Source organism: Vigna unguiculata, unplaced genomic scaffold (genome assembly GCF_004118075.2).
Source record: "Vigna unguiculata cultivar IT97K-499-35 unplaced genomic scaffold, ASM411807v1 contig_413, whole genome shotgun sequence".
NCBI lineage: Eukaryota > Viridiplantae > Streptophyta > Magnoliopsida > Fabales > Fabaceae > Vigna > Vigna unguiculata.
The window spans coordinates 1,931-18,260 of NW_021011125.1; the positions used below are offsets into that span (position 1 = coordinate 1,931).

Genomic DNA, 16,330 nt, shown 5'->3' on the forward strand with positions numbered 1-16,330 from the left:
TTTGGTGACAAGTGACATTTTGCTCATGGTGAATGGGAACTTGGTAAACCTATTGCTCCTTCATTTGATGATCATCGACCTTTGGGACCTCCATCAGTTGGTCGAATGGCTGGTCGAATTGAGCCCCCTCCTTGGCTAGTAACTTTGGCGCCATTTCTATGGCCAAGATCAGTGTGGAAGCTTCTCTGGCAGGAGCTATGATTGGGAAGGGTGGTGTGAACCCAAAGCATATATGTCACAAACAGGAACTTAATAAAATATAAATTAAATTTAAATTTTAATGTTTTACGGGTAACGGGTACCCGTACCCGACCCGTTTATAAGCGGGTATTAAAATACCCGCTACCCGTTACCTGCGGGTAATAAATACCCGCGGGTACTAACAACCCATCGCGGATTTTATCTGCAGATATCTACGGGCGCGGGTATTTTTGTCATGCCTAGTTTGCCCTTCTTGTGTTTGATTGCATAGGGAAATTGCTCGAGATACTCCATCCATTTAGCATGCCTTTTGTTGAGCTTATGTTGACTCATCAAATATGTAAGTGACTTATGGTAACTATGAATGACAAACTCCTTGGCAACAAGGTAATGCTTCCAAATTTGAAGAGTTCTCATAAGTGCATACATTTCTTTGTCATATGTGGGATAATTGAGAGAAACACCATGTTGTTTTTCTCTGATATATGCAATTGGATGGCCTTCTGCAATAATACTGAACATATGCCAACTCCCGAGGAATCACATTCTAGTTCAAAGGTTTTTTTTTTTTTTGCAAAGTTTGGCAAAGACAGAATGGGTGTCTTTGTTAACCTTTCTTTTATTTCCTCAAAGATTTTGTTGTTCCAGGCCCCTGCCCCACATATGAATGTGACATCTTTCTTCACTAACTCATTAAGTGGTGAAGCAAGACTAGAGAATTAGGAATAAACCTTTTATAAAAAGCTTGCCAAACCATGGAAGCTCGTAATTTCTCCAACATCTTTAATGTAGGCCATTCTTAGATAACCTTTATTTTCCTTGGGGTCCACACGAACCCGCTTTTTATTGACCACCACAAACCTAAAAAGACAACATTATCAAACAAAAGTACACTTATCTATTTACCAAACAAATGATTAACCCTATGAAGGGAGAGGACTGACCTAAATGATCATGCAGACTCTTACATACACTAAAATATCATCAAATAAACAACAACAAATTACTTATATAATCCCTTAGATGTGATTCATGAGTCACATGAAAGTGTTTGGTTCATTATAGGCAAAAGGCATCACTAACCATTCATACAATTCAACTTGGTCTTGAAAGCAGTTTTCCATTAATCAACCTCTTTAGTTAGGTGATAACCACTTTGAGATGAATCTTGGAAAATATAATGGAACCATGCAATTCATCCAATATATCATTTAGTCTAGGAATTGGGTGCCTACACTTATTGTAATATTATTGATGGCTCTACAGTCACAACACATTCTCCACTTGCCATCTTTCTTAAGTACTAATAAATAGGAAGAACATAAGGGCTAAGACTCTTTTGAATCCAACCCTAATCTAATAAGTCTTTTACTTGAGTCTCTATCTCCTTTGTTTCTTGGAGATTTGTCCTATAGGCTAGTCTATTTGTAAACTAGCCTCAGGCACAAATCAATGATGCTCAATTTCCCTTAAAGATGGAAGACCAATAGGACCTTTTTAGGATATTTGAAACCTTTTGTAACTCCTAATCCACCAATTTCGGATCACTTGCCAAGTGGCATGTCACGCCTCCCTCATTGCTCCATGTGCTAATGTGCAAGCAAGGAAAAATGCTAGCTAGCTCTCAGCCTAGCCTATTGAAATTGCGCTTGGATGGATCCAATTTCAATGGTTAGGTGATTCATGATTAGCAACGTCAAAAAAATCCATACCCGTGGGTATCCACGGATAAAACCTGCAACAGGTAGAAATGGATATTGTAAATGAATACTTGCGGGTAATAGGTACCGATATTTTTAATACTCGCATGTTAACGAGACAAATACAGGATATCATAGTATCCGTACTCGTGAATACCCGTACCGCTATACTTTAATTTAAATTAAAAAAAATAAAAAAACATGATGAAAATTTTAACATATTGATTTTGATGAGTTATTTTTTTTATCTATTAGATTTAAAAAATCATTTATTTGTAAACTGTCATTCAACCTATTTAAATGAGTTATTTGGACTTTGTTTAAAATTTTTGAATATATGTATTGTATTTTAGTTGAATTATATTAAAATATGTTGTTAATATTTATTTTTATATTTTTAAATACCCGCGATACCCGTGGATATCCGTGGATATTAAAAATTATGCGGGTACCCATATAACGGATACCCGACGATAGGGTACGGTACGAGACAAATATTTATCCAGTGGGTGGTATTGGGAACTACTACCGTACCCTACCCATCCCGTTGACATCCCTATTCATGATCCAGCTACGTTTTATAGTTTTACAATTTTTGAAAGCTTGGCCTAATACATAGCCCATTTAAACTAGACTAATAGACTATTAGAAAGCTCATCAATCTTGATATCCTCCTTGGCCATGATAAAAGCATTGAAGCTCATTAAGTCCATGGTGCTTTTGAAGCTCCATGTCTTGTATTCTTTTAAGCATGATTAAAGTGATAGGACTTTGATTTCACCTATGATTGGACCTAAGTCATCAAATGTGCTTCAATCTATTAGAGCAACCATAAAATGTATTTAGAACTCAACAAAATTAACTAAATCACGAAATCCTAGTGAAAACAAAGAACTGAAAAATAGTGTTGAGGTGTTGTGAACAGGTTCCATGAATGTGCAAGACATGAATGATTTGAGCTATGGAATGAATCAAAGCAGGAATTGGCAATGAAAATTAGTTCGAACATTTGGGAAAATAAAGATGCTTCGCGAATGGCGGCAAGAGAAGCCTAAGAGTTATGTCTTCTCAAAATAAGAAACCTCCAATCAGAACATGCCACTTGTCAAAAAGGTAAGTGAAAAACGTCTATCAAATATCATAGAAAGTAATCACAACTATAAAACCCCTCATTAACGAGGACAAAGAAATTAATGCTTTTAAAGGACTGCCCAACAAAATATTGGATCGATCTAATGCTAAGAAAGGCCAACAATGTGCCAAGATTGGTTGATCTAGTGCCTATAGAGTTGAAAAACCGAGTAAAACTCAATCATATGCTAACAACAACACATAAACTCGTTCATTAATAACTGGGTCTACTTGTAATAGTTATTAAATTTAAGCTCGAGGATGATTCAGAACTCGACCACACGTCAATAGTGAAGTCGACCTACCTTGAAAACTTCTTGGCCAAATCTAATAAGAACATACACATTATGAAAACTAAATAATTATGAGTATAGATATTAAAATGTTAGTTTATATATATATATATATATATATATATATATATATATATATATATATATATATATTATAAAAATGAGAGGATTCTCTCATTTATGTCTATATTTCATAATTCTAATTTTATTCTTTATAATATAATTATTTATTAAATTTTAAAATTAACCGTGTTTCTCATAAAATGTCTATATTCTCTTCTTTTTTTTTCCTATTTATTGATAATTATTTTCTCATGTTTTCTTCATTCATTTTACTTTATTTCTCATTATTTTTTGACTTTATAATATTATGTACATTTAAAAAATTCATAACACAAACGCTATCATATATATATATATATATATATTATATATATATATATATAATATATATATATTATATTATTATTTATATTATATATATTATATTTATATATTATATTATATTATATTATATTATGTAAAGAAATTTTGATTTTCACATTTCATAATTTTAATTTTATTTTTTATAATATAATTATTGGTTAAATTATTTTTTTTCTCTAAGGTGAAGGATGCAAATTTGGTGACAAGTGACATTTTGCTCATGGTGAATGGGAACTTGGTAAACCTTTTGCTCCCTCATTTGATGATCATCGACCTTTGGGACCTCCATCAGCTGGTCGAATGGCTGGTCGAATTAAGCCTCCTGCCTTGGCTGGTAGCTTTGGCGCCATTTTACGGCCAAGATCAGTGTAGAAGTTTCTCTGGCAGGAGCTATGATTGGGAAGGGTGGTGTGAACTCAAAGCAGATCTGTCGCCAAACCTTAGAAACATTGAACTTGAGGGAACTTTCGAACAGATAAAGGAGGCAAGTAATATGGTAAAAGATTTACTTTTGACTGTTTCAATGTCGGTGTTCCTGGTGCCCTGCTCCACCTGTGTGAGAATTTTGCAAAAGGGTCTTGCACTTTTGGAGATCGATGCCACTTTGCTCATGGAGCTATGATTTTGTTTTTCGAACTTGTATTAGCCAGGTCTATTATTATCATTAATGCAAGTGATGTTGTTGTGCATTGTTACTTAGTCGTTGGTACTCGCATTAATTTTCCTTTTATAGTTTTGCCGAACTAAGTTATTTTCAAATCATCTTTTTTGTGGTTGCAAAAATGAGTATCTGTTCTTTTCCTTCACATGATAATTTCACGACATTAAATCTCGTGCTTGATCTAAGAAAATGCCATGTTTTTATTTCATTTATTTGCTTTTAATCATAGGTTTGTTCTGTGTTCAAAATGTTTGATGAGAAACTTATACAATGACGAAAAAAAAACGCATTTGAACTGCTCGACATCTAACTGGGTGGAGTTTTATAATTTATTCAAGCAATCGATCTGAGTATACTTTTAAGTGGTTAAATTGTATAGTCCAAATATTACTTTTAACTTCTCCAAAAGTTATATTTTAGAAAAAAAAATGACTTCCATTGTATAATTTAGAAATCAATTTTTTATTTCTTTTATTGTACAATAAAAAAGAGAAAATGAATTTTTTTTTCTTGAGAAGGCAGGAAAAAATATATGAAAATAAAATATATGTCCTCAAAGATGGAAAGATTTGGGAGAGAAAAACGCAGGAGACAGTCTTTATTACCAATTGTCTGTGCTTGGGCTGTCATTTTTACTCGCAGTTCGTGGGCCAGCCATGATCGGTCCATTTTTTTTACCCACGAAAGGCCCCCAACTCCAAAAGCCTCGCATGAGATGGAATGGGAGAGGGCTAGTGTGGTTAGTCCCCTTCTCTTCGTTCAAAACATTTTCTTATCTCCGCAAGATCTTCTCACTGAGTCCCTCAACACGAAACCCTTACATTTCTTATTCTTCGGTGCTGGAGCTTGACAGCAGCACACATACCGGTTCCCGAGGTGGTACAAGCGTGGCGGCAGCGATAGCGTCGAGAGAGGTTAGCGTTCATTTCAACTACGTCAGAATTAGATAGATCTATTATGTGATATATGCTTCTATTTATCATTGAGTTTGTGCAAACACAATCATTGCCGAATCGCTTTCTGGTCCTCTTTCACCAAAGATTAAAATTGATTTTTGCTATTTTTTTAAAATTATGGTGAAATGAAATTAATGGAGATCGAAATTTCGTGTAGTTAAGACCAACATGATTCATCACATCAGCATTGATTGACAGCTGTTGACTCACAGAATAATTGAGACAAATTATTAATGGCATTGATTATTCTCTGTATCCAGCAGCTTCATTATGCTTTGGTAAAGTGTGTACCAACTTCTTATGCTCCAAAGCTTGGCCTATTCCTCTTGGGTGATTCCGACCATTTGGATTGTTTTGAGACTATAAAACTATAATTTGCAAATAGCTTTTAAGATAATAAAGTTACAGTTTGATTTTAATTTTCTAAGGATTTCTATATGAATGTGAACTCCAAAATGCTTACTCTTGGACGCAAATTTAAATCAAAAGATTATATAAGTATGAAAATTTACATTTAAGACAAAGATGATCATGTAAACAATCATAAAATGGATTTAGAACAAGATAAAGATAATTAGATAATTAAAAGAATAGAAAAAAAATCGTAAAAGATGAAGGACTCATGTGATTTATGAAGTAACGTCACTTGGAACAGGTTTCAAGATATATAAATGATGATATACAAGATAAGACTCAAACTAAAATATTTATTTTTTTTCTAACAATCCACTAGTGTAATAGTATTGTCCTTACCAAAATTTGGAACATGAATATTTTGGCCAAATTACAAATTTAAGTAGTGGCTTAAATTCTTCTAATAAATGGAAGCTAACTTTTTGTTATTCCAAAGGAGAAGATCACCTGCTATGTATAATAAAAAATTACATAGAAATATTTTAATGATTTAAAATATTAAAATTCAAATATTACAAAGATACACAATTAAAGAATATTGTTTTAAATACATAAAATTACGAATTTTAAAAGTTAAATAGTAAAGTAAAGTAAAAATAAAGAGACTAAATCGCATGAGAAATTAAAAGAGGTTTAATTCTACCCTATGCCTCCCTCTCTCATCAACCAACTGCTTCGTCGCTTGCGCCATCACTGTTTTCCGGTCCGTGTCACTGTTTTCCGGTCCGTTCAGAGGTTAAACTTCCGTTAACTTTCTTTTTTTCTTCTGTTGCATCAACCGTATTCAACCTTCCATATATGAATTTGGGGATTGTTATGTGCCAATAGCTGTAAATATACGAACATATGAAGAAGAGTGATTGTTTCCTATAAATCAATGTGTATTGGAAAAAGGGTTTGGAAGGATCCTTATGGGAGAGTTTGCAGTAGAGAAAGGCACCGTTAATGCCCAATGAGGGTGTGGGACTGAGAGAAAGACATATCTTACTCTTTTATTTTTTTGATTTGATGTTGTTGTGATATTTCTATGTAGTTTTATTGATGAGAACGTTTTATTTAAGCTTGAATTACTGGTACATTTGATATTTATATATATATATATATGTATATATTTTGTGGAATAATTCGTGATTGGTCATACATATGGAATTGCTAGGTTTTCCCATTCAGATATCGTGTGTGGGATGTGAGTTCAGCTAAATTATTATTGGGGTCAAACATATCCTGACAGCTTCATGTAACTTCCACCAAATTAGTATGTTAATTGGATGCAAGCTATGGCAGTTTAAGACAATGTATGCTGAAGATATCCTGACAAACTGGTGGAAATTGGAATTGAAATCAATTAGATTGGCAAGAAATCTTGGAAGTTGTTTAGAGTGATAGGATTAACATTAGATATTAAATATGAGTAAACTTGGGGCCCAGAGATGATGCAATTAAATTTTGTATTTGAAATTTTCTAGTGCTTTAGCTTTTGAAGTAGACAGTCAAGGATAAGATTGATTGGAGGAAGCTATTCTTTTTCCTCTCTGGTGTGGATGAAGAAACTAACTGCAAATTAAATAGTTTTCATAAACTTATTTCCCTTTACATTTTCATTTTTATGCTCCGTTGAGTGAGAAATTTGAAGTAGCTGCAAGCACTTTTAAGTTGCGATCTTTGAGCTTATGTATTTGTTTTATGCTTTAGGTGTTGGATTCCTGTCTTAAGGCTTTCATGACTGTTATTTATGGTTATTCTAAATTCTTCATGTGATGTGCTCTGTCTCTTTCCATTCATATCTCGCTTTTTTTTATCCAGTTTTTCTGTTAAGATGTTTGGGTTTTCTTTGTTTTAAGCTGTGGGATGATAGGATAACTGTGTAATAGCTGTAGTTTTGTAAACAATAACACTGTGCAGAGAACTCACGTGAATTTATTGGAGGATTTTTAGATAAGATAAGAAATGAAATGAAATATTAATTTAGAATTAGAAGTTAGTGTATTTAAGGACATTAGTGTCTTACTCAAGGTTCCATCAACAACCTTAAGGTCACTTTATGGGATATTGATTCTTTAGGAAGACGAATGGTAAGAAGCCAGACGGATGTGTGCATTCTATAATAAAAGCCATTACATACTTTTGTTGTGATTTGATTGTTGTTACTGGTGTATCTTATTCCTATTGTATGTTCTGAAGTTTGAGGAGTCATATAAGTGATTTAAAAGCATCAATTAAGAAGACCTAAAATATTCCTTTGGATGCATTTGTTAAAAACACCAATTCAACTGAGAAATGTTAGAATAAGCATGGAATAGAATTTGAGCAAGCTCACACAAGGTTTGATGGTTAAGAATTTTTCCTAATCAAGGAATGACCGAGTAACTGGATGAAAAAAGGATATACAGAGAAAGGCCCTAGAAGGATCATGAAACATATCCTTTTATCTGGTCATGAAGCAAATTAATAGAGTCAAGGAGTCCCAAACGGGTATCAAATTAAAAGAAATCCTTGTCATTTAAATTTTGATATAAGTTGAAATTCCATGAAAGCCAAAACAAATATTGGACACTGAAAATTCTGGGGAGGAAAATTTTGAGATTAAAGGTGATAAAGGCATGGAAAGGCACAAAGTAAGGGGCAATTCCTTTTATTGTGTAAGTAAAGGGAGAAATTAGGATTTGTTGTGGTTTTGAAACACGAAGAACCAAAATCTTGAACTTTTTGACCTTCATCTTTACCAATATAAATCTTATGAGGCCTTTCAAAGTGGCTAAATTGTTGTATATTGCGATTATCCAGTTGGAGTTACCATTGTCACGTCTTGGACTGATGAATTGGTCATTGTGGCACTTGGGACAACTTGGTTAGTACCAAGTTAATGTTAATTTATTGCAGTAGTGGGACTAACCCAACTGTTTGATTCAAAATTTCATTCCGAAAAATGTTATTAGAGAAATTCCGAAATTAATAATTCAAAAATCAAATTTACAAGGGTCAAAAATGGTCATTTTTTTGAAAATTGATGGGGTGAAGTTATTGCCATTACTTGTTTATTCTGAAAATTGGGCCGGTGTAACATATCCAAAACAGAAAGCCCGTACCATTAAACGCTGAAACTGAAACCACATTCTCTGCAGAAATCAAGAGTGAAGAAACGATAACGAGACCTGTTTCTCAGAAATGGGGCTACATTCGATTCATGGCCGGTACAATCCTTGGAGGCATCCTCGGATTCTACGTTATGCACCGTGTTGAATCTAACTACAAGGTTAGCATACCATCACTCTCTTCTTTCTTCCCAGTTGCTTCTTCTGCCTCTTCAATTTTATGGCTTTGTGAAGCTAACTAATGGAGGCTTGATAGAATATTTTGAAACCCTTTTCCCTTTTCTCTTTAAAGATTTTTTTCTTTTTTCGTGTGTTTGATGTGGGTGTACTTGTGCTGTGTGCAGGAGAGAATGAACGAGAGGCTGAGAAACTATGAGGCTGAATTGAGGAGGAAGAAGGACGAGAGATTGAACGAGTTTGAGGAATCCTCCATGTTTTGAAAAATTGTGGTTTTCTTTTCTTACTTTTTGATGTTCTCTTTTTCTTTTTATGTTTGATTTATGAGAATAATTGGAAAAATTCTATCTTTGTATACTAGAACATCTTTAACGATGTATAGTTTCTCCCTTTTCATATGCTGTTGAAAGGGCTTAAAAGCCTTACTATTAACCCAATTTCATAGAACTGAAACATGCAGCTTGCGTCAAACCTAAGAAAGAGATTTGTATAGTAGAAGATAATGCAGATAAATGTATTATGTTTGAATTTAATGGTGATTAATTTATGTTGGAATATGTTTGATCATATGGCAATATGTAGCATGATTCTAATTCAAATCAAACCAATCCCGTTTCAGTCCTTTGATGTCATTTTTCTTACATTACATGAATGCATTTGTTCAGGATCATTGTATAGTTGAAGGGCTTCAGTGGTTTGTTCATGTTTCCTCGGCATCAATTTAATAGACGCCCCTTTGCTTTGTTCATGTTTCATCTAATGCTTAATCAATACAACCTAGGAAAGAACCATTGTATTAAGAGTAAATATTATGTTAAAAATAAGTTTCATAGATATAACAGTCATACTTTCATTTTATCCTTTATCATTTTAAGTAGTTACATTGATTAACACTAGTGGTACTCATCTCTTATTATCATGTGACATCAATTTGGAGTGACTTGTATCTCTACTGAATTTGCTGATACAATGCAGTTACAACACAATTTAATTGTCTTTCCGCTTATTTCACACCTTTTTTGTTAATGACTTAGAGGGCTTGAATAAATACTGTATCTTGTTTCATTCGCTGATAATTCAAGTTGCTAATGTTGAAAAAAGCTCAAGTATAGCTAAATGTTCAAGAGAACTTGAAATTTAGGAAAATTAAATGAAGTGAGATGTCACTCACTCTAAAAAACCTTTTCTGAGTATTGATATTTGCTTTCGGTTGTAGATAAGATTATAGTCTTTGAAGGTAGTTCAATTTTTGCACACTGCATCAAAATGTTATGTTAAAATGATTATTAAATATTAAAAATAAGCCCGCAATGACCAAATTGTTGTGGAAAAGAAACATCTTTCACACGCCCATACAATTTAGTTGGACACATAATAATTTGGACTCTTATTGTTTTTGTCCACGAAATCACTTCAAAAGGTATCTCTTCCCTAACAATTTGTGGTTTTAAAAAATTATGACTACTTTCAGGTATATATCGAGAAAATTGTATATTATGATTCCAGCGAAGGGTAGTTAACAAATGCTCTAAATTAAAGAATATAAAAAAAATATTTTGTACGTTAATTAAAAAGGTTTTAATAACTATTGTATTTTTGATTGTGAAAACAAAGGACAATGGATAAAATTTAAGAAAATGGAAGATATATCAATTTACGTCTACTTTAGACTCATTTTTCATAAGTGTTACCAAACTAATGATGATAGCAATTTATTTGTGTTAATATGGTTGGAAAGAATTTGTTCAATGTTTTGAAATGTAAGCCAACAAGCGTCGTTATCCAGAGGTATATAAAGTTTGTTGGAATATAAACTCTTTGAGAGAATAAATTAGACAATAAAAGACTATTATGTCTTTCAAATTCATACCTCTTGGGTGATTCCGAGCATTTGGATTATTTGGAGACAATATAAAACTAGAATTTGAACAGTTTTTTGAACTAGGAATATGGTTCTCTTTTCTCAGCCTAGGTAATTGAAGTGGATGCATTACTACTTCCCTTGGTGAATTACGAGATTTTGCAAATAGCTTTTAAGATAAAGTTACAGTTTGATTTTAATTTTCTAAGGATTTCTATATGAATATGAACTCCAAAATGCTTACTCTTGTACAATAAAAAAGAGAAAATGAATTTTTTTTTTCTTGAGAAGGCAGGAAAAAATATATGAAAATAAAATATATGTCCTCAAAGATGGAAAGATTTGGGAGAGAAAAACGCAGGAGACACTCTTTATTACCAATTGTCTGTGCTTGGGCTGTCATTTTTACTCGCAGTTCGTGGGCCAGCCGTGATCGGTCCCATTTTTTTTACCCACGAAAGGCCCCCAACTCCAAAAGCCTCGCATGAGATGGAATGGGAGAGGGCTAGTGTGGTTAGTCCCCTTCTCTTCGTTCAAAACATTTTCTTATCTCCGCAAGATCTTCTCACTGAGTCCCTCAACACGAAACCCTTACATTTCTTATTCTTCGGTGCTGGAGCTTGACAACAGCACACATACCGGTTCCCGAGGTGGTACAAGCGTGGCGGTAGCGATTGCGTCGAGAGAGGTTAGCGTTCATTTCAACTACGTCAGAATTAGATAGATCTATTATGTGATATATGCCTTCTATTTATCATTGAGTTTGTGCAAACACAATCATTGCCGAATCGCTTTCCGGTCCTCTTTCACCAAAGATTAAAATTGATTTTTGCTGTTTTTTTAAAATTATGGTGAAATGAAATTAATGGAGATCGAAATTTCGTGTAGTTAAGACCAACATGATTCATCACATCAGCATTGATTGACAACTGTTGAACTCACAGAATAATTGAGACAAATTATTAATGGCATTGATTATTCTGTGTATCCAGCAGCTTCATTATGCTTTGGTAAAGTGTGTACCCACTTCTTATGCTCCAAAGCTTGGCCTATTCCTCTTGGGTGATTCCGACCATTTGGATTGTTTTGAGACTATAAAACTATAATTTGCAAATAGCTTTTAAGATAATAAAGTTACAGTTTGATTTTAATTTTCTAAGGATTTCTATATGATTGTGAACTCCAAAATGCTTACTCTTGGACACAAATTTAAATCAAAAGATTAAATAAGTATGAAAATTTACATTTAAGACAAAGATGATTATGTAACAATCATAAAATGGATTTGGAACAGGATAAAGATGATTAGACAATTAAAAAGAATAGAAAAAAGTAAAAGATGAAGAAGGACTCATGTGATTTATGCAGTAACATCACTTGGAAGATGATTCAAGATATGTAAGTGATGATGATGCAATGTAAGACTCAAACTAAAATATTTATTTTTCCCTAACAATCCACCAGTAAAATAGTAATCTTTTTATCAAAATTTGGAACATGAACATTTGAACAGATGGTAAAATCTAAATGGTGATTTAAAATATAAAAATTAAAATATTAAAAAGATACACAATTAAAGAATATTGTTTAAAAATAATAAATTACGAATTTTAAAAGTTAAAATAGTAAAGTAAAGTAAAAATAAAGAGACTAAAATCGCATGAGAAATTAAAAGAGGTTTGATTCTATCCTATGCCTCCATCTCTGATCAACCAACTGCTTCGCCCCTTGCGCCGTCACTGTGCCGCTGCATCACTGTTTTCCGGTCCGTTCAGAGGTTAAACTTCCGTTAACTTTCGATTGTTTCTTCTATTGCATCACCGTATTCAACCTTCCATATATAAAATTGGGGATTGTTATGTGCCAATAGCTAGCTGTAAATATACGAACATATGAAGAGTGATTGTTTCCTATGAATCAATGTGTGTATTGGAAAATGGGTTTGGAAGGATCCTTATGGGAGAGTCTGCAGTAGAGAAAGGCACCCTTAATGCCCAATGATGTTGTTGTGTATGTAGTTTTATTGATGAGAACGTTTTATTTAAGCTTGAATTACTGGTCAATTATATTTATATATATATATATATATATATATATATATATTTTTATTTTTTTTTTCTTTTGACCTAGAATAATTCGTGATTGGTCATACATATGGAATTGGTAGGTTTTCCCATTCAGATATCGTATGTGGGATGTCAGTTCAGCTAAATTATTTTGGGGTCCAACATATCCTGACAGCTTCATGTAAGTTCCACCAATTAGTATGTTAATTGGATGCAAGCTAGGGCAGGTTAAGACAATGTATGATGAAGCTATCCTGACAAACTGGTATTTGATTGCTCACGGGGAAATTGGAATTGAAATCAATCAGATGGGCAAGAAATCTTGGAAGTTGTTTAGAGTGATAGGATTAACATTAGATATTAAATATAACTAAACTTGGGGCCAAGAGATGATGCAATTGAATTTTGTATTTGAAATTTTCTAGTGCTTTAGCTTTTGAAGTAGACAATCAAGGATAAGATTGATTGGAGGAAGCTTTTTGTTTCCCTCTCTGGTGTGGATGAAGAAACAAACAGTAAATTAAATCGTTTTCGTAAACTTATTTCCCTTTACATTTTCAATTTTTATGCCCCGTTGAGTTAGAAATTTGAAGTAGCTGCAAGCACTTTTAAGTTGCGATCTTTGAATTTACGTATTTGTTCTATGTTTAAGATGTTGGATTCCTATCCTAAGGCTTTCATGACTGTTATTTATTGTTATTCTAAATCCTTCATGTGGTGTGGTCTGTCTCTTTTCATTCATATCTCGCTTTTTTTATCCAGTTGTTCTGTTAAGATGTTTGGGTTCTCTTTGTTTTAAGCTGTGGATGATAGGATCACTATGAAATAACAGTAGTTTTGTAAAATTAGAAGTTAATTTAATTAAGGACATTAGTGTCTTTCTCAAGGTTTCATCAACAACCTTAAGGTTACTTTAAGCTATATTGATTCTTTAGGAAGACCAATGGTAAGAAGCCAGATGGAAGAATTGGGATGTGTGCATATTATAATAAAAGCCTTTACATTCTTTTGTTGTGATTTGTTGTTACTGGTGCATCTTATTCCTATTGTATGTTGTGCTGAAGTTTGAGGAGTCATATAAGTGATTTAAAAGCATCAATTAGGAAGACCTAAAATATTCCTTTGGATGCATTTGTTAAAAACACCAATTCAACTGAGAAATGTTAGAATAGCCATGGAATAGAATCTGAGCAAGCTCACACAAGGTTTGATGGTTAAGACTTTTTCCTATTCAAGGAATGACCGAGTAACTGAAAGAAAAAAGGATATACAGAGAAAGGCCTTAGAAGGACCATGGAACCATATCCTTTTATCTGGTCATGAAGAAAAATAAATAGAGTCTAGGAGTCCCAAAAGGGTATCAAATTAAAAGAAATCCTTGTCATTTAAATTTTGAAATAAGTTGAAAATCCATGAAAACCAAAACAAATATTGGAGACTGAAAATTATGAGCAGGAGAATTTTGAGATTATAGGTGATAAAGGCATGGAAAGGCACAATGTAAAGGGCAATTCCTTTTATTGAGTCGTTAAGCCTCCTTCAGTGTAAGCAAGTATTTAAAGGCAGCATGCATAGCCTTGAGGGAAAAATTTTCAATTACTATATTGAGAGTCTCAAAAACAGTTGTGGCATAATTCTTATTTGGATCTAAAACATACTTAAGATTATCTGGTGTCACCCCATGCCACACTCTGGCATTCTCTACTTTTTATGCTGCATATTAGTTTTGTAAACAATTTTATCAGTTGTAGTATATACATCAGCACTGCTAATTTTTATTTTGTGAATTTAGATTTCTTGAGTTGTGTAACTAAATAACTACTTAATTTGTTATAATTTAATCAAAGCAACAATCTGTTCATATTTTAACTGAAACATTGATTTAACATATTTTAGTTGCTAATGAATAGAATCTAGATTACTATGCTATTTATTATTGTATAGTGTACTTCAAGTAGAGAAACTGATGGGGATGACATGGAGGTATTCCTGTGCCTGCAGATGATTGATTTCTTTAAATAATAAGTTTCATTGTTTTTATGAGATTAGCCTGTACTCATTATAGTTTCTTGTCTGCTTATTAAATGTAAATACGTTTTAATGATCACATGACAGTGGAACTGTATGGCCAACTTTTTTCTGATGATCTGATCTTGCCTCAACTGATTCATTCTGGTGTTTGGTATTTGTTACTACAAGCGCACCAGTCGTAATTGAACTGTTTCACAGATTTTGAAAATTTCCAATGTTATAATTTATCCCAGGTTGTGTCTCTGCCACATAGAAAACACCATGAATTTTGCAGCATCATTTTGCAGAAGATTGAATGTCAAGGAACTTGTGACAAATGTTCCTGTGTATAGAAGCACCAGTGGTATAGCCTCATTATCCTATATTGGCTACTGTATGATGTCTTTCTAAAGTAGGCTAGACTAATGATTTTTTGACCCATTATTGTAGATGTGTCTGGAGAAGGTTTGAGTATGGTGTTCAGGCGTTGGGCTTCCAAAAAGACTGCTGGTTCTACAAAGAATGGACGGGATTCAAAACCCAAGAACCTTGGAGTGAAGAAATTTGGTGGGGAGGTACTTGTTTTACACTTTTGAGTTCTAATTATTGCCATGCAGGTAGAGGAAGTGTGAACTGAATCTGGATGTTCTGAACATGGTTCATTGACTTCTTCATTCATGATGTAACTCTTCTCTTATTATGCAGAGGGTGATACCTGGAAATATCATTGTTCGACAACGTGGTACTCGTTTTCATCCAGGAAACTATGTGGGACTTGGGAAAGATCATACTCTGTTTGCATTGAAAGAGGGATTGGTGAAGTTTGAACGGAACAAGCTGACTGGTCGCAAATGGGTGCATGTTGAGCCTAAAGAAGGCCATGTTCTCCACCCTTTGTATGCAAATGCATCTGTTTCTGAAGTAAAGGTTGCTGTGTAAGTCTCACCAACTTCAGCCATGATAGAAATTTTTTATCCGCTCATAGAATTCAACTTACCTTCTTTAGCTTATGTGAACACCTAGATGTTGTCACTCTGCCCCAATTTTTACCTTTAATTGAAAAATGGGTTTGTGGCTGGTACATACTCTTCTATTAGAATTATTTAAAAGAATGACTCTAGAAGGAAACATGGTTTGGTACTTAAACATGCTTCGGAGTTGCTCTTTTTTGTTGTTGTTTAACTATGTCCGATTATTAAGTACAATATTAGCTAGCATAGCAACATTTACTTTGGTTTCATAATGGTATAAGTAAGACTTTGAGGGCCAAAGTAATTTGTTAGCGCACCAAAGAAAGGTGTTTGCACGGTATTTAATGTAAGCATATGTTCTTGTAACTTTT

General features: G+C 33.4%; 1 protein-coding gene across 1 annotated transcript; it reads left to right on the plus strand.

Annotated features, from left to right (window-relative positions):
• Positions 1 to 15,245: 15,245 nt before the first annotated feature.
• LOC114171913 (50S ribosomal protein L27-like) lies at positions 15,246 to 15,927 on the plus strand. Its single transcript, XM_028056689.1, has 3 exons — positions 15,246 to 15,352; positions 15,439 to 15,563; positions 15,694 to 15,927. The coding sequence occupies exons 1-3, from the start codon at positions 15,271 to 15,273 to the stop codon at positions 15,925 to 15,927; spliced, it is 441 nt and encodes a 146-aa protein (XP_027912490.1). The 5' UTR covers positions 15,246 to 15,270.
• The last annotated feature ends 403 nt before the right edge of the window (positions 15,928 to 16,330 follow it).

Coding starts and splice junctions, on each gene's coding strand:
- LOC114171913 (XM_028056689.1), top strand. CDS start 15,271: ATGAATTTTGCAGCATCATTTTGCAGAAGATTGAATGTCAAGGAACTT. Junction 15,353..15,438: donor TGTGTATAGAAGCACCAGTG/GTATAGCCTCAT, acceptor CCATTATTGTAG/ATGTGTCTGGAGAAGGTTTG. Junction 15,564..15,693: donor TGAAGAAATTTGGTGGGGAG/GTACTTGTTTTA, acceptor CTTATTATGCAG/AGGGTGATACCTGGAAATAT.